The sequence below is a fragment of the Trichosurus vulpecula genome, chromosome 2 (genome assembly GCF_011100635.1).
Source record: "Trichosurus vulpecula isolate mTriVul1 chromosome 2, mTriVul1.pri, whole genome shotgun sequence".
Lineage (NCBI taxonomy): Eukaryota > Metazoa > Chordata > Mammalia > Diprotodontia > Phalangeridae > Trichosurus > Trichosurus vulpecula.
The window spans coordinates 176,169,508-176,196,784 of record NC_050574.1 but is presented as its reverse complement, the minus strand read 5'-3'; the positions used below and the strand labels follow the sequence as shown (position 1 = coordinate 176,196,784).

The 27,277-nt window shown below is 48.5% G+C and overlaps 1 protein-coding gene across 1 annotated transcript in view; it reads left to right on the top strand.

Moving 5' to 3' along the window:
• IGSF9B (immunoglobulin superfamily member 9B) overlaps window positions 1-27,277 on the top strand; it is a 70,216-nt gene that overhangs the window by 27,308 nt on the left and 15,631 nt on the right. Inside the window, exons 5-18 of the mRNA XM_036746058.1 lie at window positions 882-999; window positions 2,811-2,952; window positions 3,400-3,545; window positions 8,428-8,570; window positions 8,907-9,047; window positions 9,159-9,275; window positions 9,623-9,773; window positions 10,858-10,969; window positions 14,459-14,634; window positions 15,905-16,131; window positions 16,947-17,031; window positions 20,741-20,902; window positions 21,706-21,751; window positions 22,883-24,532. Coding sequence (XP_036601953.1) covers window positions 882-999; window positions 2,811-2,952; window positions 3,400-3,545; window positions 8,428-8,570; window positions 8,907-9,047; window positions 9,159-9,275; window positions 9,623-9,773; window positions 10,858-10,969; window positions 14,459-14,634; window positions 15,905-16,131; window positions 16,947-17,031; window positions 20,741-20,902; window positions 21,706-21,751; window positions 22,883-24,532 — 3,416 coding nt within the window. The remainder of the gene's footprint in view (window positions 1-881; window positions 1,000-2,810; window positions 2,953-3,399; window positions 3,546-8,427; window positions 8,571-8,906; window positions 9,048-9,158; window positions 9,276-9,622; window positions 9,774-10,857; window positions 10,970-14,458; window positions 14,635-15,904; window positions 16,132-16,946; window positions 17,032-20,740; window positions 20,903-21,705; window positions 21,752-22,882; window positions 24,533-27,277) is intronic.

The window sequence follows — 27,277 nt, the reverse complement described above, 5'->3', positions numbered from 1 at the left end:
GAGAAATAAGGAAACTTGCTACTCTTGCCTACCTCAATAACTCATGTTTCCAGATAATGCTTTAACACTTCTATAAGAATTATAGGGGCAGTGTAGCATGGTGGGTTGGGAGCTGCCCTCAAAGTTGGGAAGACCTGAGCTCAAGTTCTATATCAGACACGTCTGGCTGTGTGGCTTTGGTCAAGTCCTTGACCTCAGAATGTTTTACGTTAACTCTCTGTTGCAGAAAAGGGGATGGTCTGCATTGTTAGAGGGAATTTCCTCACCCCAGAGATCCCTATTCTAATGAAATAACAGGGCTAGCTTATATCTCTATTCCCTTTTCTTACAGCAACTCTGTGAACTAATTGCAAATATTATCCCTGTTTAAAGATGGGGATACTGAGGCTCAGGAAGGTTAAATAATTTGCTCAAGGTCACAGAGCTGGTAAGTATTGGGGAGTAGATATGGATCTGGCTCCCCTGACCCTAAGACTAGAACACTTTACATTATGTCACATTGCCTGTGACGCCACCCTTTGTTATTGTTTAGTCATTTTAGTCATGTTCGACTCTTTGTGACCCCATTTGGGGTTTTCTTGGCAAAGATACTGGAGTGGTTTACCTTTTCCTTCTCCAGCTCATTTTACAGATGAGGAAACTGAGGCAAACAGGGTTAAGTGACTTGTCCAGGGTCACACAGTTAGGAAGCGTCTGAGGCTGGATTTAAACTCAGAAAGATGAGTCTTCCTGACTCTAGGCCCAGTGCTCTATTCACTGTACCACCTAGCTGCCCCACATGTCACCCAGGGACCACCCTAACTGTGGCCAGCTGATGCTACTGTCTCTCCAGATTCTGAACTCTGTCTATTCTTTGTCCCTTTCCCCTTTCCCTGCTTCAGGTGAGTGATGGGAGCCTGACAGTGACATCTGTCAGTCGGGATGACAGAGGTGCTTACACCTGTCGAGCATATAGCATCCAAGGAGAGGCTGTCCACACCACCCACCTGCTGGTCCAAGGTAAGAGAGATTTTCCCAGGCTTATCTTCTTCTTGGTCACCGGTCACCTCCAGGGTAAATACAAGCTAGAACACAAGTAGAAAGGTCACAGTGGAGTGGTGGCGGTAGGTATATGACCCAGGATGAGCTGGGCAGGGGACAGAACACCTGGACCCCTGGTCAGAACTTTCACAGTAACATATAGGGCAGTGGGTCAAACTCAGACCGCTGTAGGTATCATATAGACACAGCAGCAGTAATAAGAATAACTAACATATATTACATAGTGCTTACTATGTGCCAGGCACTGTGCTAGGGCCTTTACATTTATTATCTCATTGGATCATCGTAACAACCCCGGGAGGTAGGTTCTATTATTATCCCCATTTTACAGATGAGGAAACCGATGCAAATAGATGTTAAATGACTTGCCCGAGGTAACACAGCTCAAAAGTGTTTGAGGTGGGATTTGAACTCAAATCTTCCTGACTTCCTGCTCTCTCGACTGTGCCTCATGCATAGAAGCAAAGTGTTTGCTGGATCTCTATCTTAGTCTGTGGATAGCAGCATTCCTTGCCATGCCTCCTCCCTCCCCAGGAGAGGAGACCTCCTTCAGGCCATCCATTAGTGATGACATCAATAAATAAAGATAGGAATTTGATCCAAACCCCAGACATTTAAATAACATTAAGGGCGTTTGGCCCAGCCAGAGTCTGCAGAGTCAGGGCTAGAATTTGCTGTTCCTTCCTGAATGGGAACTGAGGGCACCCCACTAGGGCGCCTGGCGCACAGTAGACACTTAAAAATGCTTGTTGATTGATTTCCCAAGAAGCTGGAAGAGTGTGTGTGTGTGTGTGTGTGTGTGTGTGTGTGTGTGTGTGTGTGTGTATGGGAGGGTGGGGTGGGTCAGGACAGGCCTCATCACTAAACACCCCTGTCTACCACCATGGCTGTGATGGCATAGTAGGCCTGGGACTGGGTCAAAGGAACTACTGAGGCTGCTTCTCTTCCTGCTTCATGTTTTAGAATGGATCTCTTGGGAGATACAATATTGATCTGCAGAGAAGGGTTGGAGGTCCCTTTGCATCTCTGATGAACGTGTCCCCTTCTCTGGGGAGAAGGAAGTCGGCTAACCGACTGAGGTCTTTGTGCTTACTGAAAAGAGGAAGGTCAGGCAGGGACTCGGCTCTGCTGGAGTTTGATGGTCTTCCTTCTCTCTGATTTTTCTCCCCACCCCCTTCTTTTTAATTTTACACCCTCCCCTCCCCCTGCCCCGAACAGCTGGTTGAAGAGAAGCAAAAGCTTCTTAGTCTTCCAGAAGCAAGCTTATTCCTTGCTTCAGATTTAAAGAGTGATTTTTCTCTTTCCCAGCCCTCTCCTCTGACTCCAAGGGCTGAACTGGGGAGGAGGGACTGTCCAGAAGGGGACTGAGATGCAGATGGTTGGGGCACTGATTGTCAAGTCAAGTCAACAGACATTTATTAAGTGTGGGCAGACTGGTGCAATGGAGGTTGCCTGCTGGTAAAAAAAAAAGTCGATTTGGGACTGAGTCATTGGGGTTGGGGTAATGGGGGTAGTCTCCAGGATGCTTCCTGGATCCCTTGCTTTTTCTAAGACCTGGTGAGGGAGCGAGAGCCTGACCATACAGAAATGTCTGCCAGCATCTCCGTGGCAACCATCTAAATCTGGGATTCCATCCCTCCGGTGAGGGTCATCACTCTCTCCTAGCACTCAGGATAGCCCTTCCTAAGGAGCTGGGCTTCCTCTGCGGCCTCTGGCCTTCCACCTCTCCCTGAAGGTGAAGTAACTGTTTGTTTCTTCCACTCCCATAGGACCTCCCTTCATCGTTTCCCCTCCAGAGAACATCACTGTCAACATATCCCAGGATGCATTGCTTACCTGCCGGGCTGAGGCGTATCCCGGCAACCTAACCTACACCTGGTACTGGCAGGATGAAAACGTCTACTTCCAGAAGTGAGTGTACCTGACTGGCATTGCCCCTGCTCCTGCCTGTCCTCTGTACTGCCCACACTATGTGCTTATACTAGGATTATCCCTATCACCAGGGTCCCCATGTAGGGTCTGCCTGGCACTGTCCTGGGGGCTTTGGTTGTTCTTCACTCTTTAACTCAGTGAGACTCTTTGATATAGAGAGGCAGTCAATGCCAACCCCATGTATGGGAACAAGAGGCGGGGATGTCCGGTGTCTTATCCTGGGGGGTGGGCAGAGAAGCCTACTACACTTGAAAGCACACCTATCTTAAGATGCCCTTTATCCCATGCTATGAGAGGGTCCTAGGTTTCTTGTTCATGCCTGCTAGGACAGAGTCACCATAACTCTTCTGGGTCACACGGAGGCCCCACAAACTCTATGCTCTAACACAATTCCCATCTTTCTTTGCTTCCCTACGTGTCCCACAGTGACCTAAAGCTCAGAGTACGAATCCTAATTGATGGAACGTTGATCATCTTCCGGGTGAAGCCAGAGGATGCGGGAAAGTATACCTGTGTCCCTAGCAACAGTCTGGGCCGTTCCCCCTCAGCCTCTGCCTATCTGACAGTGCAGTGTGAGTAGAATGGGAAGAAGGGGAGCTGCGACTGGGGTGAGGAGAATAATTGGGCTTCTTTCTGCCCAGGGACTTTATGGATGTTTTGGTGATAGCCGGACCTGAGGTCAGAAGGATCATAGGATTCTAGCTTTAGAGTCCAACCTCTCATCTTACAAATGAGAAAACTGAGTGTTCACTTGAGAGGTGAGAGTGGCTTGCTGAGTTAGCGGGGATCAAACTGGCATCTTATGTGGGAATGATAAGGCAGTTTGAGAACTGAGGAATCAGAACTCAAGGAGAGGTAGACTGTCCCTGATTTCTCTCTACACTGGGGTCCTTCACCCAAGTGAGAGGGATCCTCATAGATGGACCTCCCCAAGGTCATGCAGGATTAGAACCTGGGTCTTCTGGATTCCAGAACCAATTAGGACTATCCTGGATATTCTACTTATCACTTTATATTGAGATGAGTCTCTTCCTAGTGCTGGGTGAGCTTCCCCAGGAACCTGGCTGGACAATGGCCAAACCTGAGAAGGACTTAAGGAGAAACAAGGCCCCACTCTGCTCTAGCCCACAACCTAGGCCTTGCTGGCATCAAGACAACTGCCCTGGAATTGTGTGCCAACTGGCACCTCTCCACCTTGAACATGTTGCCACTTTGATGCTTCTTTCAGAAGGCTTGGCCTCAGGTCTCTGAGGAAATGTAGGATCAGAACTTAGGACATCTCTTTATTCCCTTTTGCCAACTATGTTCTTTGTTTTACCCATGACTGTCAACTAAGATTTCCTTAAGCCAGAAAGTAGAGTAGTGAAGGGCGAAAAATCTTCCGAAAGATGAATCTACCTCAGCTCCTCTCTGTTTGTTTTTCCTCCTAGGCTGTTTGTATCTAGGCCATGAGCTGCTCCCCCTCTCCTGGCCAGAATAGTCTAGTGGTACTGTTCAGTATTTTTTTAATTAATGATTTAGATATAGAAGGCATGCTCCAAAACTCTACAGATGAGACAAAGCTGGGAGTCACAGCCAACAAGTTGTATGATAATCGGTATCTAGAAAGATCTTGACAGGTCAGAACTTTGGGCCAAATCCAATCAATAGAAATTTAATTGGATTAAATAGAATGTATTAAACTTGGGTTCATAAAACCTTTTCCACGAGTGCAAAATTGGAAGGTATGTCTAAATGTTGGTTTGTCTGAAAAAGATACCAGATTTTTAGTGGATTGAAAGTTCAGTGAGTCGACAGTGTGATAAAGAAAGGCCTAGAGTCCTTAATGAGGAAGCTAGGTCATAGAGAACTAGAAATGTCCTCAGATGCAATCCATATCAACTCCCCCATTTAACAAATGAGGAGACTGAGGTCTAATGAGGTTAAGTGACTTTCCCAAGGTCAAGCAGGATTTGAACCCAGGTCTCCTTGACTTCCCAGCCAGTTAGCTCTATAGTCTTGCCGTACTCTGCCCTGGTCAGATCCCATTTGGACTATTGCCTTCAATTCCTGGCATCACATTTGCTGTCTCTCCTATTAGAATGTTAGCTTCCTGAGGGCAGGGCCTGCTTTTGCCTTTCTTTGTATCCCTAGCACTTAGCACAGTGCTTGGCTTGTAGTAAGTGCTTAATAAATGTTTGTTGACTGACTGACCACATGTTAGGAAGGGCATTGATAAGCTAGAAGGCCCACAGGAAAGGGTCATCATGATGGAGAATGGCCTCAAGATCGTGCCACATGAGAATGGGTAAAAGAAATGGGACCATATTTAGCTGAGAGGAGTTGTTGTTTGTCTTTTGCTTTCAAAGAGGACCAATTACATCACAGGGCTGTTGTCTTCGCTGCTGCATGAATCAGATTTAAGAGAGGCAGGGCTGCACAAAGTCATCAGCCTCACTCTCTTTGCCTGAGTCATCAAAGTCCAGTGGCAAGACAACAGTCAGGATGACTGGTGATGGCCTGGGGTGCGGTGGATGACCAGTCTCTGCTTTGGCCATGCCGTTGGAACAAATTGTTTTCATCTCCTTATGAGGGGAAGGAGAGGAGTCTTTACATGTTTGGGGTAGATAGCTTCCTGACTCACTGATGGGTTTGAGTCCCATCAGTTACCCTCAACCTGGTTTAGCCATCTGCCAAGATGGTTTTGTGTGGGTGTGGCTGCTGCTCATGCTGCAGCTTCTTGGAGAGAAATTAGGAAGTCTGGGGGAGAAAGCTGAGTACAATAGCTACCTTCAAGTACTTGAAAAGCTCTCATATGGAAGAAGAAGAATACTACATGGCTTCAGAGGGTAGAACTAAAAGCATCTAGGTCCCCTACGCACAGAAAGACTTCCTAACAATTAGAGTTATCCAGGAGTGGAATGGACTGCTTTGGGAAGTAGTTAAACCTCATTCAAGTGAAGGTTGGGTGGCCCACTTGTTGGAGATGCTATCGAAAAACTTCTGGCTCCAATGGCTTTTGAGGACTCTTCCCATTCCGAGATTCTCTGCCTGCGTGAGTCCTGTGAGGTGGATGATAATTCAGCATGCTAATCGGCAATGCTTCAGCAGCCTGTTGTTGTCATTACCTTCTCCCCTCTCTGGCAAGCTGGGACTGTGAAAAGGGGAGAGAATAATGACTAGTGAGGATTAATTCCTTCCTTTTGACTTGTGCAAGTTCCCATCACAAAGCAGGCGACAAAAGCTCTGTGTTATTGTTGTTGCTGGTGGCAAAATCTGTTTCTTGCTGACTGTCTTGGGGAATTGCTCACACCTTGGAAAACCAGATAGGACTGGTGGTGGTGGTGAGGAGGATATGAAACCGTGGTGCCAGGAATGCGATCTGGAGATAGGGAGAACAGGCAGTGAGGAAATCTCTGCTCCCCGGGGTGTTTAGCATTCTGTTGGTACCATTTCCATTGTCTTCAGTGGGACTCCCAACTCTGCCTGATGGAACCCCCAACTTGACATTCGAACTGTCTTCAGTCCTGGGATGGTTATGTGGAGGGAGATAAGAAAACTTGTGTAACAGCAGTGACTCTAGATTACTATAGGCCTGTTAGGAAAGATTCCCAGACTTTAACTGTCTGAGAGAGAAGCTCAAGGGAAACTAAGTGGTGGAGGTCATTGGGGGTCTTCCGTTGAAACCCTATGGTAGGCCAAGTCAAGCCAACGAATCATTTCTATAAAGTGGTTACTATATGCCCAGCATAGAGGTCCCTTGGAAGATACAAAGGAAGTAGGAGACAGGATGATTCACAGTGCTTACAGTGTGGTTGGGGTGGTAAAGGTAGATAATAACAATAATGATAGCGAGCATTTTGGGAGTGTTTTGAGGCTCACTAAGTACTTCACAAATATTATCTTATTTTATTTTCACAACAACCCCGGGAGGTATGTGCTGTCATTATTTCTATTTTTTCAGAGGAGAAAACTGAGGCAGATATCAGTTAAGTGATTTACCCAGAGTCATGAGTCTGAGGCTGGATTTGAATTCAGGTCTTCCTGACTCTAGGACTAGTACTCTGTCTGCTTTGTCATCTGGTTGTATATGAAGAACTAGAAACCTAGAACAGGAGTACATAGACTCCAGCGTCCTGTCATTCCCCAGAATAGTAGAGATTCTTAGAAGATTCTAAAGGAAAAGAATTGAAACACTCTGGGAAGTTGGTGCAGCCTAGCCCCCAGAGGTCTTCTTCTTCCCTAGTCCTACCTACCCCAATTCAATAGGAAATGAGTGAATGGGGGGAGTTCTTCATTCAGGAGAAATTGCTTCCAATCACAGCTGACTGATTCTTGGAGCAGAGTATGTCACCTGGGCTCCCTCCAAGTGACTAAGCCAACTATGACCACTTGCTGTTAAGGGGATTCCTGTACAGGGCCAGGTTGGACCGATGATCTCTTCCAACCCTGAGTTTCTATGATTTCTCTGAAAAATCACATTTAAAGTCCCCATCCTCCAACCTCCAGGCATCGCTCAACTCAGAGCTAAGTTCCTCCTCCCATCTCTCCACTGGCCCCACTCTTTGCTTGTACTTTTTTCCTCTTCCGGGCTTCAAAGAAAGTCTAGGGAATTGAGATTTATGGGTGGGCGAGACAAGGATCTTTATTTCTGCTAAATGGCAGTGTTCAGAGTACTTTCCCATTCATAAGTCCTTTTGAAAATCTTGAAGGGAGAAAAAAACACCTATCATATAAAAGTAGGAATCTACCTCTAAATCTGTAACTTGGCCTGGTATTTATATAATGTTGCTTGTCTGAAGGGCTCAGAGCACATTGAAGATGGCAGCTCATTGATCTTCACTGCCTACCCAGGACTGAAGGCTTGTTCTTACCAGTTTTTCTTTTGGGGCACATGAAGAGGGCAGTGACTCACCCTGTGTCACAGTGAATGTCAGGATTAAATCCCTATCCCCAAGGATGTCGCTGAAGCTCGGTCAGTGATCTCATGCGGTCTCTCTTGTGTTTCTTTTGATAGAAGAGCCACAAAAGCTTATTCCATGTGGGCACCTGCTGTGGAATGGGTAGATTGAGTCACAAAGCTGTTAGGGAGCTGGGGAAAGGAAGAAGAGGAGACAACATAGATAAGTTCTTGTGTACTAACACTTTGTAGCTAGCATAGGGTTTCCATCTGGGTGTCACTCTTTTTGCTTGGGGTGGGAGGAAGATATGAACTTGGAAGACATTTATGGTCAAAGATGGAGAAGGGTATAGCCAGGTTATGATGAGCTGCAGGACTCTGCAAGCAAGGGGAGAGTCCTCTTGGGAGACCAGTGCTTCTTTCTGGTCCAGATTATCTCTGGGGGACCCTGGCTGCAGTGGAGGTAGGAAGGGAAGAAGAAACGAGAATTCTATCATGATTTTCAATTATTTGGGTTTCTATCTTTATTGTTTCCTTCCCCTTTCTCTTTCCCTCTCCTCCCTGCCCCTATGCAGACCCAGCCCGTGTCCTCAATATGCCACCAGTTATATATGTGCCTGTGGGAATACATGGTTACATCCGCTGCCCTGTAGATGCTGAGCCACCTGCCACCCTGGTCAAATGGAATAAAGATGGCCGTCCCCTGCAGATTGAGAAGGTAACAGGAAGCCTCCATGGGAAGGGATCCATAAACTTCCATATCATGCTTGGCTTGGGTCTCTGTCTTCCCATTAGAAAATAGCCCAAGGCCTCTGCTTTTCTATGGATGGGGACAAGCAGGAAGTCCTGGTCTCTTCTAGGGAATGGATTGTCTTCTGTTCTCTTTTATCCCCTTATAGACCCTAGGATAGTAGTCTGGAAACAGGCTTTTGATACTTAGTTTGACTCTGTTCTTCTGCCCTTGGGCCACGGATGACAGCCTGGGCAAAGACTTAGGGGGTTGAATGATCCTTGGCCCAGCTCTTCATGGATCCTCTTGTTCATGCTCTGACAGAACCTCGGTTGGACCCTGATGGAGGATGGCTCTATCCGCATTGAAGAGGCAACGGAGGAGGCTCTCGGCACTTATACCTGTGTGCCTTACAACACCTTGGGGACAATGGGCCAGTCTGCTCCCGCACGGCTCGTCCTGAAGGTGAGGCACCAGGCAGAGAACTATACGTAGAGTGCGTCTCTGTGTTTGGCTGTAGAAGTAGGCTTCTCTGGGTGAACATGAGCTCATGTAGATATGTACTTTTCTTCTAAGGATCCCCCCTACTTTACGGTGCTACCAGGCTGGGAATATAGGCAGGAGGCTGGCAGGGAGTTGCTCATCCCCTGCGCTGCAGCAGGAGACCCCTTCCCCGTCATCACTTGGAGAAAGGTACTTCCAGTGTCCAGGGTATATGGGGAATTAGATTTGGGGGAGATTGACTTGGTCTTACAGGGAGGCTCAGTATCCTGGCTTATAATCTATGAAACTGGCAACTCTTAATTGCATAGCTCCTTAGTTGGGATGGGCAGGAGGCAAGAGGCAGGGGTCCTGGCATGTCTTGGGTCTTGGGTACTCTTGTAGGGAGCAGGGGAGGTATGTAGAGTGGGTCTTTAGGTCTTGTGCCTCTCTAGCCACTGTGTCCCTTCACGGGCTCCTGAGATGCTGGTGGCTTCTTTCCACCTTCCCTATTTTTCCTCCTCCCTTTGCCCTTCTCCTTGCCCCCTTGTTTGCCCAAGGTAGGGAAACCCAGCAGAAGCAAGCACAATGCCCTGCCCAGCGGGAGTCTTCAGTTCCGTGCCCTGAGCAAGGAGGACCATGGAGAGTGGGAGTGCATTGCTACCAATGTGGTCACCAGCATCACTGCCAGTACACACCTCACAGTCATTGGTATGCTTGGGAGACTTGGCAGTGGGGCAGTAGGGTGGGGCAGGGATAGGGGAGAAAGTGGAAGACAGCCTGGAGAGCAGCCCAAGAGAAGTGATAACGTTTACCTTCTCCATTCCTTATTTGCTCTACAGAGCAGATGTGATCTTTGCCCTCTGAGGGCCCTGTGATCTAGGCCAGGGCCATACCTTGTGCAGAGGGCTCCCTGGGCATTCTGTTGCACTCTGCTGAAGAAGGAGAGATTGGAGTTCGCAGTTCACTGGGGGAGCCACTGTATAAGCCCAGGAAATGGACACAAGGCACAGAAAACAGACCTATATAGACATGTATACAGTTTTTCAGGGCTGGGTACTTAAGCATTGAGAAGGGAAATTGAAGTGATTGTAATAATTGATATTAGTCTAAAAAGGCACTGGAGGAAAAGAGTCTTCAGCTATGGTCTAAGAGGCAGGTTGGCAAAGAGAGGAAGGCATAATGGAGGTTGTGGGGATGGAGGAATCGGCGAAAGGAGCAGAGGGCAGGAGGCAGCCACTTTTCCCCTTGAGTGTTCGTGTCTGCAGGATCTCGGATCCTTATATCAGTGTTGCTTGGACCCTTTGCTGGTTTAGAGGAGTTGGTGGCTTATATTGTGACAGCCCCCATTGGAGGCTGGACAACCCCTCCCAGAGGAGTGACATTTTCTTTACAGGTCACTGGCAGCTGTGAAATGAGGTAGCCCTCTGGCTTTAGCTACAGCCCTGTTTTAAGGGGAGGTTTTCTTTATTCTCTCTGGCCTAGATCACAGGGAGTTCATCTGAGAGCTAAGGGTTTGGTTCCGCTCCATCTTGTGACATCCCATCTCTAGTCTCCATAGCACCTCCTGCAGGCAGTGGATGGTACTTTACTCTTGGGATCACTTGGTTTTCCTAGCCATCCATATTTTCTTAGGCTAACCAGTAAGGTTATGAGGCAGGAAGATGTACTGCACTCAGCTACTGTACTCTTCAACCTCTTTTGGGTTTTGTGGGGAGCTTCCCTATCTTGAAGGCCAGCTCAATATATTTCAAGTCATTTCAGCTGTGGTTTTTCTTTTGCATTCTGCCCTCAGGCACCAGCCCTCATGCCCCTAGCAGCGTCCGGGTCCTTGTCTCCATGACGACTGCCAACGTGTCCTGGGAGCCAGGCTATGATGGCGGCTACGATCAGACATTCTCAGTTTGGTACGGCCCTCTGTGAGTCACCCCCGCATGCTTTGCTCTGCTTTTCCCTCCTGACTTCAACCATTACCCTGGGGTGGATAGTAAATAGCAAAACAAAGGGAGGGGATCTTTGGACTGATAGCCCCCAAGATGGGGAAGAGGTTGGGGCAAGCAATTGGGATAATCCTGGGGGCTGAGACAGATACTAAGAGCATCTCTTAAGCTCTGCTCTTTGTGGGAATCCATTTAGGCTTTAGCATGAATTGCCCAGAAGATTGTCTTTGCTGCCAACTCCCTGGCTCATCTTACTACCTCTTCTCCCTTCTTGGCTCTTTCCTTGGCTTCTCTGTCCCATTGACTGGGGGTGGGTGGGTAGGACACAGCACCACCAAAGATGCTTAGGACTTTGGGGAGATGACCAGCCCAAGACCTAGAGCCTGATTCCTACTCTGCCCCTTCCTGAGTAGTTCTAGGAGAGGTGACTGTCACCTTCCTGGCCTCAGATTTAGGCTCATTATGTTTTTTTTCTGGGTCCTTGGTTATTTTACACCTTTGCTTTTTGTCCCTTTGCTGAACTTATCCAGATCCAGGGATGTGGATAACCTAGTTGTGGTGGGTGGGTAGATGGATGGGTAGGGATCCTAGAGACAGGAATGGGCTGGGAGCAGGAAGGAAAGGAGGGCAAAACATCACTAGCAATGGACCTTTTTCTCCCTTGTTGAGTATCTCCTTTGCGCTGTACTCCCCTTTCCACCCATCCTGCGTGAAGAGCCACAGCAACCTTCATGAATGGTGTCCTTGAACAGGAAGGGCAAAGCCTCTCCGCTTTCTTTTGCTTGGACTTGTCTCACCTTAGTGAAAACTGTCAATGGCTTCTTTTCCATGCCTGGCTTAGATATAGCCAGAAACTTGTGGAGGGGAGTCCGTGTAGGGCAAAGAAAGGTCCTTTGATGCTTGCCAGTAGAAGGAGAAAGAGACAACTGCTAATATGACTTGATGGAAATTCCCCAGACTCTTTTTCTATTCATTTGCAAGGTTGCCTGGCTCTCCAATTCCTCTGCTTCTACCAAGCGAGCCATCTCTTTCACCAATGTATTAAGGACCTGCTTACTCCTGATGCTGGTTATGGGCACTATTCCTTTTTTTCCTTCTGATTTGTGTATTGCTCCACTTGGGTTCAAGGTTTGGGATACCAGCCCCTTTCATGCTTTATCATGGTTCCCATCTGTGCTTTGGTTTTAAGCTGTGGCAGTGGGGAGAATAGTTAACAGAATAGCATTCCCCTCTTCCAACCTCTAGGAGCTTATGAAACCAGTTGTAATACAATGGAGGATACATATTGACATCTGGTAAGCCCAGTGGAGGCCTCTTTCCTGCTGACCCTCACTTACTAACTAATAACTCTGGCTGCCCAAGAGGGCCCTAGAGGTCTCAGGGAAGGCAGGGGGTGAGGATAGGGTCTGTTAGTAAACCAAATCCTGTTTCTCTGTTCCATGCATCCCCTTGGCCATAGTTTATCCACTGCCTCCTTAAGTATTATTTAGAATATGATCAGCTTGGAAGGACAGGGCCATTTTGGGGCTCTTTGCTTCCTTGCCCCCTTCCAAAGCCTGCTGGAGAAGCTAAAAGGAATTACAGTAATTGGAGGTAGGTCAAAAGTTGAGGCCAGGACTTACTTGTGTTGTCACTGTGGTCCCCTGAAATAATGCTATTTATACAGTGCTTTAGAGTTTGCAAAGCACTTTGCATGTTTACTCAATTGATCCTTACAATAACCCTGGAGGTAGTGGCTTATAGTGAGGGGGTAAACCATCCTTTGGTGAATATTCTTAGAGGGAAAGAGGTAACAAAGGCTGAATCTTCTGGGAACTGCTTGGTGACATCTGCAAGGTCACAGAACTATTGAGGTTGTGGGTCTAAGGAAGAAGCTGTTAGTTGGCCTGGCTTCTGTACCTAGTAATGAAGGTACAGGGTGATGGGAGGAGACTCTGGGAATGCCTTGGACAGGAGGAGTCCCCTTGCTGCTTGTAGCTCTGCTCCATGTACTTTCTGCCAGTTAAACTGGCTTTGGTGTTCTGGGTGAGTCAGAGGTAGAGTGCTCCTCTCCTTTCTCCCTTCCACCCCTCCTTCTTCATCCCCCGACCCTTATGTCATCTTCCCCCCTCCCCCCAATTCCTTGTTTGCCCTTGTTTGAACACTTCATACATCTTTCTTCCTGTCTTCTTTTTAAATGCCCTTGCCCACCCAGCCAGGAAGAATTCTTGAATGCTCAAGGAATTGGTAGTGGTCCCTTGGGTCCACAGGGGCACTCTGATGTAGTCTGCCTTCTATAGCCTAATTTGCAGATAAAACTCAGCTTTAAGTTGAGTGGGACAATGTTGCCTCCTTGTGGTAATATCATCATACTGCACCTTTAGACTTTGAAGTAAGCTAGGTAGAATGGCAGGAAATTCCGAGGAACAGGAGGGAAAGCCAATCCTCCAATTCCTACCCCATCCCCTCCTCAGCTTCAGCACTTTGCATGGAATACGTGGCTTTCCTAAGAATCAATGCCTTATGCCCCTATAGTCCCCACTGTGGAAGAGCCCACAAACATCTCTGCCATAGCTGGGGGTGGCATGGGGTGTTGCATGGTAATCCTTACTTGGGAGCCTTGATTGGAAACACTAACTCAGGGGTTCTTAACTTATTCTGTGTCATGGACCCCTTTGACCATCTGGTGAAGACTATGAACCCCATCTCTGAATGAAGTTCTTAATATGACAAAAATTAAACACATCGATTAGAAAGGAAACCAACAATACTGATATAAAGATGTCTTTTTTGGGATATCTTACCCAAGTCCATGCACTCTTTTAAATCTATAGACTGTGGAGTCCATGTTAAGAATTGCTGTAGTCCTTGAGTGATTCTAAGCCGAGGTTTTCCTTCTTTTCCTGTGAGGGAGATTGGCCTGATTGCAAAAGGGCAAGGAACTAGGACCCCTGGTTCCCCTTCTGAGCTTTACCATGGTTCAGTAACTTCTCCTCACTCTTGTTCTTTCTTCCACCTAGATGCTTTCCTTGTTCCATGGAGCCTACCCTACTTCCCCTAAAGGCAGAGCCTGAGAAAATGGTTGTTGTTTACTCTTAGCCACACTCATGATGGGACACCATCTTTTTTGTGAGGTTGTCACCAGGGTGGAATTGTATACCCCACTCCCACGATCTGGGCCTTTGACCAGTGATCTGTGGACTAAATTGCTCTTTGAAATATTTTCCATTGGAAGATAGAGCATCAATGGCCCGCACCTCTGGAAGCTGCCTTGTGGTCAGATATCATGGGGACTGGCCCAGCTTTTGCTGGCTGAATCATTCCACCCTGGTCATTATCTCTTTTTGTGCTTAGGTAATGCAGGCCCACTGACTGCCACTTGCTTGAGAACTCTCCAGGGAGTTGCCTGGTCCAGTGTAATCAGCCTTTTCCTTTATCTCCTCCCTGTATTTCCTTCCTTTCCTTCTCTTTGAACAGGATGAAGCGGGCCCAATTTGGGCCTCATGACTGGCTGTCACTGCCGGTACCGCCTGGACCAAGCTGGCTACTGGTGGACACTTTGGAACCTGAGACAGCATACCAGTTCAGTGTCCTGGCACAAAACAAGTTGGGCACTAGCTCATTCAGTGAGGTGGTCACTGTGAACACTTTAGGTGAGCAGCTTCTGGAGACTGGGGTTGGTGACAAAAAAGCCCGAGCTACACAGTCTTTATACTATCTTTAAGGTTTTGCATTGTATGAGTGGCCTTTGGCACATATAACCAATGTATGACCAAAAGGTCTAGTGTGTTTTGGAAGAACCTCATATTAGATGGGAAGAAAAGGGGGCTTGTTTCCTTCTTCTTGGGTCACAGGTCCAAGATCACCTTTAGTGATCTTGATCTTTGATCTTTGATCAAGATTACCTTCAGAGGTGAGAAGAGAAATCTATCATTTTTTCCTTCCTCCTTTCCCAATATGATGCTACTCCTCTTACCATGCTTTTTGGTTCTAGGGACTATTTGTTGAGTGACTGTGGCCCAGTAGTCTCTTTTGGGTCACTCCGAAAAATATGAGCAGGAAGGATGACCCCTTTCTAGGCAGAGCCAATTGCTGCCCTCCTCCATACTTTGCAATTGGAGGGTTGCTCTCTCTCCCTCTCCCTCTCCCGCCCGCCCACTCTCCCGCCCTCACGCTCTCTCTCTCTCTCTCTCTCTCTCTCTCTCTCTCTCTCTCTCTCTCTCTCTCTCTCTCCCCTGAAGCCAAGAAGGAGCTGAGAATGATTCTATTCTCTTCTACTTGCAGTGGGGCAGGTTGTTCAGATCACTCCAAGAGATGTCCTCACCTCCAGAGTACTTCATTATCCTGCCAGTGGGGGGACAGAAGCTCAGGGGACAGGAGGCTTGCCTATCCTTTACTTGCCTAGAGCTCTTCTCTCTGGGTATCCTTTTCTCCATCTGTACCAAGAGGGGTCTGAACCCATGAGTCCCACAAGAGAATGTTAGGAGCTGTTCTTGGATCTCTGGGAGAAAACAAAAAACAAGCAAAGCATTTTTATTAGGACTAGCTCTCTCTTTATTTCTTCTCACAAATGCTGGTTACATTTTCCTCCTGGTAAAGTATTTTTTCAATTGGATCATCTAGAACAATCTGAAAGTGGGATACTTTAAGTGTCAGAACCCTTAAGACACAGCTGTGGGCCTGACAAGATTCTTCCTTTATATAAGGGAAATATTTGCAGTGAAGTTCCCCTGTTTCCCTAAAACTGATTCATGGAACTTTAATATTCAGGGATATTCGGAGTCCTGGAGTTTACTTTGGTGCTATGACCCCTCTGGGATATAAACATTGTTGGAAGATACCAAGAGGAATGGGGGTGAGAGTGCTAACCTCTCTGTATTTTCTATGACCATTTTCTTTGCCTTTCTCTGCATTCCACTCTAGCATTCCCCATCACAACTCCAGAACCCCTGGTGCTGGTTACCCCACCAAGGTGCCTCACAGCCAATCGGACCCAGCAAGGTGTCCTCCTATCCTGGCTCCCACCCGCCAACCACAGCTTTCCCATTGACCACTACATCATGGAGTTCCGCATTGGAGAGCGCTGGGAGATCCTAGATGATGCCATCCCAGGGACAGATGGAGAATTTTTTGCCAAGGACTTGTCACAGGTGAGGTTGATTCAAGGCCTGGCAGTGGGGATGCTAACATAACCTGTACCTCCTTTTCATCCATATTCTGGTGGAGATGACATGTCCTTTCTCAGATCCATTGGTAGCTTTGTTTGACCCAACTTGGAAGCTGTTGTTTTAGGATTACATAGTTACTTTACTTTCTCTGGGTCAGTTCCCTAAATCTTGAACTAAAGAGGTGGGAACTGAAGTTCAGGCAGTCAACTTTCATCTGGTCCAGGGAGGGACCTGGGAGGAGATTGCCTTGAAGGAAGTTAGTTTAGTGCAGGGGTGGGGAATCTGTACGGCCCTTGAATGTCAAAGGGCCACATTTGAGGACCTAGAGGACCATGTGTGGCCTCTAGGCTGCAGGTTACCCACCCCTGGTTTAAAGTCTGCTAGAGAGGCTGAGACATATGAATCTGGGGAATCTGTATTCCCAATCTGGTACATATTCCTAACCATGGAATCCACCTCCTTGCTGTGAGCCTGACCTGGGATAAGCAAAGGCAGTTGGGGGAGGCACTTTGTACCATCTTTAGTTTATTGAATTTGCCTTTGGAATCATGCTCATGTAACCAGGGGAGAGATCTTGAATCAAACCTTCTGGCTTGCTCCCTTTAAAGCTTCACTTCTCTCTAGCTGGGAAAAGTAAGGCTTTGCTGTTTGGATACAGTTCCCCCCTTTCTCTTTCTCCCTGTCTCTTCTCTCCACCTCTGTTAATCCCAACACCCTTGTTCTATGAGGGGTCAGAGGCAGGGTTAGTGGTGGCCAACCAGCTGACAAGGTATTGTCCTTTGGGGGGGGCGCTCTAGGACACTTGGTACGAGTTCCGAGTTCTGGCTGTCATGCAGGATTTGATCAGTGAGCCCAGCAACATTGCCGGCGTCTCCAGTACAGGTAGGTTGAGAAGCAACCGTCCTTCTCCAGCACACACACACAGGAACCTCGGCACCAGAGCAAATTTAGGGGTCACGAGCACCCAAAACAGTGAGAGAGGCTGGGTGGGAGAGTGAGGAAGAGCCCGAAATGAAACAACAAAAGTTATTACTCCTCCTGAGGCCATTCAAATCCATTTAGTTTCCATCCTGGATTGCACCTTCACACAACCTAAACAGATGGGCATCTGACCTATTCTTCATGACACCCACAGAAAGAGTTTCAACCACTCCCCTCATTACAGAATCTAATAATGTTAATTGGTGTTTAAATTAAGTCTTGCTTGCCTCAATATAAGTCTCTTTTCCCTTTTAAGTCTCTAATGATGGGGAAAAATTTTTTTTCAACAACTCAACAAATATTTATTGAATGCCATATATTATATGCCTCCTTTTAAAAGGTAATTATGCTTGTTTTGCAAGGAAGTGGTTGTAGTCATTGTTCTCTTCCTCTTTCATCACCCTAGCTTTCTTTAACCTAAATAATCCCAATTCTTCAGGATTTTATTTATGTCTATTGTTTGCCTCTGGCCTGCTTTTGTACCTCTCTATGTAGCCATGGATCCTGAAACACTATCATTACTTCCTCCTCACCCTTTCCCTCCCTTAGGCCAGATTAGCATCCTAAAATGGAGAAAGAAGAACTTCAAGGTAGCCAAACTGAACATCAGTCCCTTGGACTGTAGTGCCATCCTTACAGCTGCCCCTAGGGCTAGATAGGGGAGGGAACCCAGGCAATGCAAACACTTCTGCATGGTCTCGGATGGAGTACAACCCCTCTGTCTCATCTATTACAATTGTCTAATTAAGGCTCCAGCCTTAGCTGTCAGCACACAGCATACCTCCTCCTTGGCTCAGCCCCAGGGAGAGGAGGCCTAGGGAGATGGGGCAGTGGGGAGTAGGCATGCCGCCAAGGCCGAAATAGATGACTTGAAGTCTTATGGTTGGTCTCAGAACTGCTTTGTACTGAGCAAGCTTAGATGTGGCTCGTAGGGCATTGGCCCTTCTGCTGCTCCACACAATGCTTGACCACTACCTAACCAACCAATGTACTTATTTTTAATATTTTATTGTAAGGCCAAGAAGTTTTGTCTAGAAGATTAAAATTCTATCCCCCGCCTCTGATTTCTAGAGTTCATTAGTATACTTGTCATGCAATTGGGATATGTTACATAATAGTTGTGCTTTATACTATTGTAAGGAAAGGCATGATGTGGCAGATAGAGAGACAGCCTTGAAGGCAGGAAGACTTGGGTTCAAGTCCTGTGCCTGACACATGCTGGTTGTTTGAACATGGCCATCTCATTTCACCTCCCAGTGATTTAGACAACTTTTTAAGACTATGAATTGCAGAGAAGGTGCCAACCTGCATTGGTAGAGGGAGTTTCCTCACCTGGGAGTCCCCTATGTCAATGAAATCTCAGGTCCAGTCCCAATTCCTATACTGTTATAAGTTAATTTGAGTAAGATAATCTGACAATCACTTGCATTACTGTAGTGACTTTACTCCCAAAGATAGAAGCATAGGAGCATTTGTATCTCTTATCCCCCAGAGACAGGGGCAGCTAGCTGGTGCAGTGGCTTGAGTGCTGGGCCTAGAGTCAGGAGGACTCCTCTTCTGGAGTTCAAATCTGGCCTCAGACCCTTACTAGCTGTGTGACCCTGGTCAAGTCACTTAACCCTCTTTGCCTCAGTTTCCTCATCTGTAAAAGGAGCTGGAGAAAGAAATGACAAACCACTCTAGTATCTCTGCCAAGAAAACCCCAAATGGAGTCATGAAGAGTTGGACATGACTGAAAAATGACTCAACATTCACCTGCAGCCATTGGTAAACTCTAAGCTGTTCATTCTGATTCTCTGGGAACCCACACATTCATTCACACAGAATAAAGAAGAGAAGACAGGAATCATTTGTTCATTCACTAAACTTATCAAACTCCTACAGTGTGCATTCAATGCCTCCTATATGCCAATGTGCCATACGAGGAGTTGGGGAGATATAGAGATGATTAAGCACAGCATAGATTCAGAGTTGGAAGGAAACTTTGAGGCCAGCTAGTCTAACCTAATTTTAGAGATGAGGAAACTGAGACCCAGACATGTTAAACAACTTTCCCAAAGTTACACTATTAGTGATAGAAGCCAAAATTAAATCCATATCAGATTTAGAGCTGGATCCCATCTTATCATGTTACAGACAACCCTCTCATTTAGAGTCAAGTGGTTTGTTTAAGGTCACACAGGTGACTACATGGCAAAACTGGAATTTGAACCCAGGCAAACCTGGGTTCAGATCCAGCCTTCCTGTATCACACAGCCTCCCAGTACAATATATACTATACTATACTGTGCCGCCATTTCGTGGTAATAGCAAAAATATAACTCATAACAAGTAGTGGTCTCGGTCTAAAACAGCACCATCATGGCTAAGTTCTCTTTTTCCCCTTTCTTAAAATTCTTTCACACTCAAAAAATCATAGAATGTTAGAGCTGGAAAAGACCTTAAAATGAAAATTCCTCACATCCAGTGCCCTTGTTTTGCATGATTTCTTACAGTATCTGGGCCTATGAAGCCAGAGTGATTTGTATGGCTCTCTGAGTAAGTACCAAGTCCATCATGGCTGAAAAATTTTCCCAATGATTAGAAAAAGGATGTTTTGAAATCTGAGATTACAAACTAACTATCCTAACTTCTATGAGACAGACTGATCTGTTCATTTCATAGCCCTCGACCATGTTTTTTTCTTTTGTGATTTTTTTCTTCATGAATCCATGTATTTCCTCTTGTCCCCAGGATACCTCCCTGCTCCAAAGTCCAGAATCCCCTAAAAATGAGCAAACAAACAAAACCCACACCCCTCCTAGCTTCAGCCTTCTTGGTGTGGACCACAGATTCTCAGAGATCTTGAGGAAGTTGCCTTTTAAGATAAGGCTACTGTTCTCAAGGAGCATACAGTCTAGTATAACTGATAAAACAAGTAAATCAGTATAATTAATTCAAGTTATCACAGCTTGTTAGAATAAATAAATGAGAGGGGTTAAAAGTTCTGTCCCAGAAGACCTAGATTCTCAAAAGACTGAACTAGGAATAATGGGCAGATAAGGCAGAGAGGCAGATGATTGCTCCATAAAGGGAAAGACTTCCTAGTGGGTGGAACTGTTCAAAAGTGGAAGGGGTAGGAGATGGTGAGACCCCGCGCCCCCCCCCCCCCATCCTTGGAAGTGGATGAGTACTTCTTAAGGAAGTTGTAAAGGAAAAAAAAGCCTGTACAGAGACCAAACCAGATAATAGCTGAGGTTTTTCTTCCAACTCAGATTCTGTTAAATGCTTTCAGATCAGATGAATAAGAAATCACTTTCAGGAAATGCTTCACGCAGCAAGTGTCATTTGACCTGGGCCTTGAAGGATGGATGGGATGTCAATAAATGGAGGTGTGGAGAGCATTTCTGATACAGAAAACGATGAGAGCAAAATGGGCTTTGTTTGGTTGACAACAAGGAAATGGTCCAATTTGGTTGGAGTCTAGCTTATGTGGTGGGAAACAGAGTCAGACAAATCTTAACATTTAGTCCTGCTGTTGTTTCCCATAAAGGTAGGGAAGATTAACTAACGCTGGCTAGGAGAAGGTGTAGAAGGTTTGAGCCTCATGTGTTTCTTTTGCCCCCGGCAGACATCTTCCCACAGCCTGACCTGACGGACGATGGACTGGCCCGCCCAGTGTTGGCTGGCATTGTGGCAACAATCTGCTTCCTGGCAGCAGCCATCCTTTTCAGCACGTTGGCTGCCTGCTTTGTCAACAAACAGCGTAAGCGCAAGCTCAAACGCAAAAAAGGTGAGTGGTGTGTTGGCCTCTCAGGCCCGCATTGGGCCTGGTTCCAGGGACTCCCCTTCACTATATCTCCTGGGAAGTTGACCTTTCAGTATGGTCTCTGTAATGGGCAGGCCTGACTCGGGACAGTACAGCTGTGGTTTAGATATGGGATCGGCACAAAATGAGGCACTTGTAAGTAATTCAACAATGGATCAATAAACAGTTATTAAGTGCCTTCTATGTACCACGCACTGTACTAAGTGCTAATGAAGTCTGCTTAACTATAACATAGAAAGGATATTCAACAAGGACACCTCAGCACTTGGCTTGGGTAGATGTGGCCCCTCTTTGCCTCCATATGGAAATGTGTCTGGTGAGCAGGGCAGGGTATGGTGACTTAAGTAGCCTTGGGATAGCCCTTTGGAAAGAAGAGAGTCTACTAAGGTGGGAAGGCTTGATAGTAAAGTCTCAGGTAATTTGAAATGTTGGGAATAAGGAAGCAAGGGAAGATAGGAAGGGCCAGTGGGGAAAGAGCTGGTGGTGGAGGTAGAGCCATAGGCCATGGAGTGAAGTCCTCTTGTGGAGGTGGAGTCAGGTAACCTGGGAAAGAGGCCTACTTCAATTTTCTGGCATCTGTCAGGTGGGGACTGGTATCTGGAAGCCACAGGAGAGGCGCCAATGATGGCAAAGAGCTGTCTCCTTGTGCTATGGCTCTCCCTTCTTGAGGTCTGTGTCCCTTTGCCAACAGCAAGTGGAGCTGTGGCTTACGGCTTCCATCTATTATGCCTCTCAGACTTCAGTAAGTTCTCTCCATTTCCTTCCAGATCCTCCACTCTCCATCACGCATTGCAGGAAGAGCCTGGAGTCTCCGTGAGTATCTCCGTGACGTCTGAAAAGGGTTTGGGGTGGAGGGGACCAGTGAGAAAGCAGTGTGTTCCCCCTTGCCCTTGCTCTTAGTGCATAGAAAGAACCATATTGGAATTTGGGAGCCCTTTTGGATATCTTTCCCCCAGTATTTAAACACAGGGGCTCATCTGGCTTCATTGCCCCCAACTCAGTTCCTGAGCTGTTGGCTCTTAACTGATCAGCATCGTTCTTGTTATAGTTTCCAGTTATCCAGCACATGGCACATAGTAGGCATTTAGTGTAAATGCTTGTTGAAGGAATGAATGAATGAATGAATGGCTATAGTTAACACTAACTAATCTACACTAATGGAAGGGAGCAGTGGTGTAGATAATCCAAATTAGCAGATAATCTAAAAACCATTTCTCTTTGGCCATGGGAATGCATGCATCAATGTAACTTTACCTCATCTACCTAACAGATTTACTGCTTTGTACCAGTTGACTCTGTGTGTGTGTGTGTGTGTGTGTGTGTGTGTGTGTGTGTGTGTACACACACGTATATATAAAATATATATATATATACATACATATATATATCTATATCTCTCTCTATATATATCTATATATATATCTGGAGGGAAAGGGGATAGACCAGAAGCATATGCCAAGTCCTGGGGCAGAAACTAGCCAATAATTGGACATTTGCAGTTATTATCTAAAAAAATAAGAGTCAGCCTGGTATGGTGGATAGAGAGCTATGGATTAGAAAGACCTGGGTTCAAGTTTTGCCTGTGACACATACTGGCTGTGTGATCCTGAGCAGCTGACTTACCTTCCCAGTGTCCCAGGTAACTCTCTAAGATCATTGCAAAGTCGTGATCCAAACTGGTAGAGGGTTTCTTTACTGGGAACTCCTCATATGGATGAATAATAGGTCTGAACTTAAAAAAAAATTAAAAAGAATCTAATACTAATGCAGAAAGTAGAGATGATCATGGTGCCTCCTCTTTTCTCTTTCAGTACCCTTGTCTTAGGTGCTGTTGTATTGGGTGGGCCTAGATTAGCCTGGAAGGATAAAATGTTGACCCATGGGCTAAGGATACCCTATTCTACCTTCTCTCCCCCTCACTGTCTCCTTCGCCTTTTTGCCCAGTTTATCCTCTGGAAAAGTGAGTCCTGAGAGTATCCGGACACTAAGAGCCCCATCAGAATCCTCTGATGACCAGGGCCAGCCAGCAGCTAAGAGGATGCTGAGCCCCAGTCGGGAGAAGGAGTTGTCCTTATACAAGAAGACCAAGCGGGCCATCAGCAGCAAAAAGTACAGTGTAGCCAAAGCTGAGGCTGAGGCTGAGGCCACCACCCCTATTGAGCTCATCAGCCGGGGCCCTGATGGACGGTTTGTGATGGATCCCTCTGAGATGGAGCCCTCGCTCAAGAGCCGACGCATTGAAGGCTTTCCCTTTGCAGAGGAGACCGACATGTACCCCGAGTTCCGTCAATCGGATGAGGAAAATGACGACCCACTAGTGCCCACCTCCGTGGCTGCCCTCAAGTCTCAGCTGACCCCTCTGTCATCCAGCCAAGAGTCCTACCTGCCGCCACCAGCATATAGTCCCCGGTTCCAGCCCCGGGGGCTGGAGGGTCCCAGTGGTCTGGAAGGTCGGCTCCAGGCCACAGGCCAAGCCCGGCCCCCAGGCCCCCGGCCCTTCCACCATGGCCAGTACTACGGTTACCTCAGCAGCAGCAGCCCTGGGGAAGTGGAGCCCCCACCCTTCTACATGCCTGAAGTGGGCAGCCCCCTGAGCTCCGTCATGTCATCCCCACCCCTGCACACTGAGGGGCCTTTTGGTCACCCCACTATCCCTGAGGAGAACGGCGAGAATAACTCCAATAGCACTCTGCCCTTGACTCAGACACCCACGGGAGGCCGCTCCCCAGAGCCCTGGGGCCGACCCGAGTTTCCTTTCGGTGGGCTGGAGTCCCCAGCTATGATGTTTCCCCACCAGCTGCACCCCTGCGATGTGGCAGAGAGCATGCAGCCAAAGGCCTGCCTCCCCCGGGGACTGCCCCCCACCTCCCTCCAGGTGCCCGCAGCCTACCCGGGTATCCTGTCTTTGGAGGCACCAAAGAGTTGGGCAGGCAAGTCACCTGGCAGAGGTCCAGTCGCAGTGCCCACCGCCACCAAGTGGCAGGACAAACCTATGCAACCTCTGGTGAGCCAAGGGCAGCTCAGACATACCAGCCAAGGTATGGGCATACCGGTGTTGCCTTACCCCGAGCCGGCCGAGCCCGCGGGTCATGGCGGCCCAAGCACATTCAGCCTGGACACCCGGTGGTATGAGCCCCAGCCTCGGCCCAGGCCCAGCCCTCGGCAGGGCAGGCGAGCCGAGCCCAGTTTACATCAAGTGGTGCTACAGCCCTCGCGGCTCTCGCCTCTGACCCAAAGCCCCCTAAGCTCCCGAACCGGTTCGCCTGAGCTCGCGGCCCGGGCAAGGCCCCGCCCTAGCCTCTTGCAGCAGGCAGAGATGTCGGAGATAACCCTACAGCCACCCGCCGCAGTCAGCTTCTCCCGCAAGTCCACGCCATCCACTGGTTCCCCTTCCCAGAGCAGTCGGGGTGATAGCCCCAGTTATCGGCCGGCCATGGGCTTCACCACCCTGGCCACCGGCTATCCCTCCCCGCCTCAGGGCCCTGCTGGGCCTGCGGACAACCTGGATGTGTTCGGACAGACAGCCTCCCCCAGGAGGATGGGGGAGGAGCTGCTCAGACCAGAGCCCCCACCAACAACCTTATCCACTTCAGGGTGAGTATGCTGTGGCTGCCCCCTTCCCCTCCTCACCTGGTCTACTTCCTTCCCCCCATTCCTTGCCCCTCCACCCCTCTCATCAACCCAAATGACAGGGCTCGTTTGGACATGCTGCAGCATCCCTTTGGGAGACGAGTTCTGATTGGCAGAGGTCAGGGTGTGGCCACTGGCCAGTGGCAAGAGAGATCTCCTTTATCCACCTATCCCACCAGAGCTATAGGAGGCATTTAAGGTCACTGGGAGTGATGGTGGGAGTAGTTGGGGTAGAGGAAGGGGTGGAATTAGTACTGGTTCATTAGAGTGAGACCTCTGTGTGTGTGTGGGTGCTCAGTCACTTTCTCTTGGAGTCAAGGGTTTTTCCCCTTCCTGTGAATCCACGTCACGGGTCCTGGCATTGGGGGCGGGTGGTGGGTCCAGGGGAAGCCCAGAGAGTGTCTCCACATTCCTTTTCTTCCTGGCCCTTCCTCCCTTGCGAAGCAGGACCCCGGAGCGTGACTTTCCTGGATCACCAGGGCAGGGGCCTCCTGTCCCCAACCTCCTGCCCCTTAGCAGCCCTAGCGCGCACCAGTCTCCAGTCCCTGTCCCTACGGCCTCTCCGAAAGGGATGCTGCGGCCATCAGGCTTGGGGGCTGGGAGGAAACACTCAGGCCCTGTCAACGGCATGCCAGGAGCCACACACCCCCCCCCCCACCCGCGCGCCTCGCAGGAAGCTGCAGAAAGACAGACAGACAAACAAGCTCCCGCGATCGGCCCGGCAGAAAGAGCACACCCTATACTCTAGCGGCTGGTATTCCAGGTACCAGAGTCACCCCAAGACAACTGTCTGTGTCCATCTTCTTCCTCTCTTGCCTTTCCTTCCCTGGCCCTCCTTTCTTCTCCTTTTCTTCCTTTTTCCTTCCTCTCCCCCACTCTTAGTCTTTCCCCTTTCTCTGTCTCTCTCTTCCTCTCTTTCCATCTTATTTGGGCTGGTCTGACTTGTCCAGAGCAGCCTGCTGAGTCTCTGCAGTGTCTTTCTTAATCCCTCTCCTCCCTCTCTCCCTCCCCACCCTCTTTCTCTCTCTCTTTCTCTCTCTGGTTCCGTCCTTTGGTTTCTTTTCTTGAAGTAATCGCCCGTTGGAGGGGATCCGGATTGTGCCCTGCCCTGCCCTGCCCAGCCCAGAGGAGGCTGGGATGATCGTAGGAAAGACAGAGAGGTGGTTGAGGAGGGGAGGCCAGCTCTCTCCTACCTCCCTACATATAGGGACCCATGTTTCACTCCCACCCTCTGGTACCGGAAGTCTCAAGCCTTACCTCCCACCCTCAGCACCATGCCTGGCTGCTGCTGTGGGAGGAGAAGGGAGTGTTGGGGGTTCAGGGAGAGGTGGGGGAGAGCCTGTAACTGGGCTGACCACATGCACTTCTGTGGCTTTGGAACCCCTGTTATCTAGAGATGCGCAACCCCCAACCCGCCTGTCTCCCGGTCGCAGGAGATGCTGTGCGTCGCAGCTGTCGTCTGTGCTTTGTGCAAGCCTGTTCATCTGCTTCGTTCCATCTCTCCCCGTTTGGTTCTCTGTCTCTCTCCCTTCCTCTCCTGTCCCCACTCCCATCTTTGGCCCGCCTTATTGGTTCTCGGCTCCCCGTGCTCCTCTTCCCCTTCCCTCTGGGCATGTGGGGTGGTCCCCCGCTGCGCTGCTGGTGTTGATAACTGCTTTGTTTCTGATTGATCTCAGCTATCTGGGCAGTGTTGTCGAGACAAGCCTCTCCTCAGCTCAATAGGTAAGGGAGCTCCGCGGCCACCCGGCTGGGGCCGGGGCGGGGGCTGGGGGGAGCGAGCGGGAGGATGGACAGACTGACTGATGGGGCTTTGCCAGGGCCATCGCTTCCTTTAAAGGGGAATTAGAGGGGAAATGCCTAACCAGATCCCCTCTGGTTACCCCCGTCTTTGGGGAGGTAACTTTGACTCCTTCTGCCTCCCTCCTCCCTACCCCCCTACCCCACCTGCCCTTGGCTTCTGAGCTCTCCACTCAGAACTGCCTCAACAAGCCTGCCAGGTGGAAGGAACTCTAGGGCTACCTCAGTGTTGCTTTTGACCTTCCCGCCTTCTACACAGCAACCCCTTTCCAAAGCCTCCAGGAGAGATTCCATGTTTCTAGGTATACGTTCCCCACAACACCTCACGACCTGCCCGCAGGATGTAAAAGTGGTCCCTTGGGAGCCTGGATGCACCATTTAGGACCGCATGGGATCTGCTTTGCATCTCTCCATCCTTGGAAAACTCCCGGGCCACACAGGTCCCTTGGTTAATCCTTTGTCCAAGTTTCCAAAGAAACATTAGGTATGGCTACTAGAAAACTGGGCTGTGCCCCTGAAGCCCTCCCCTTTCAGGCTCCTTGCTGAAATGTCATTGGTACCATCCCCTTGAACTTGGGCTCTCTGGACCTGGAGCTCTCTCAGCTCTTTGGCATTAGTGATAGGCCCTGGCAGGGATACTTGTAGGCACACCTGGCTGACGGCAGGGCAATGTTCCCACTTCATTTTTTTGTGTTCCTTTCCTCTACCAGCCTACTCTCAGTCATGTATATGTGCCATTCCCCTTATTGGGCAGGTATGTTTGCAGGTGCCCATAGCCACAGGGCAGGATTGCTACTCACTTCAAACCCCTCTGCAGAGAGCTCTGGGGAGGGGTCCTTTTGGGTGCTTCATAAGTTAGGGCCTTAAGGGCCTACCCAACTGGAGAGAAATTTTTTGGGGGAGCAGGCTGTG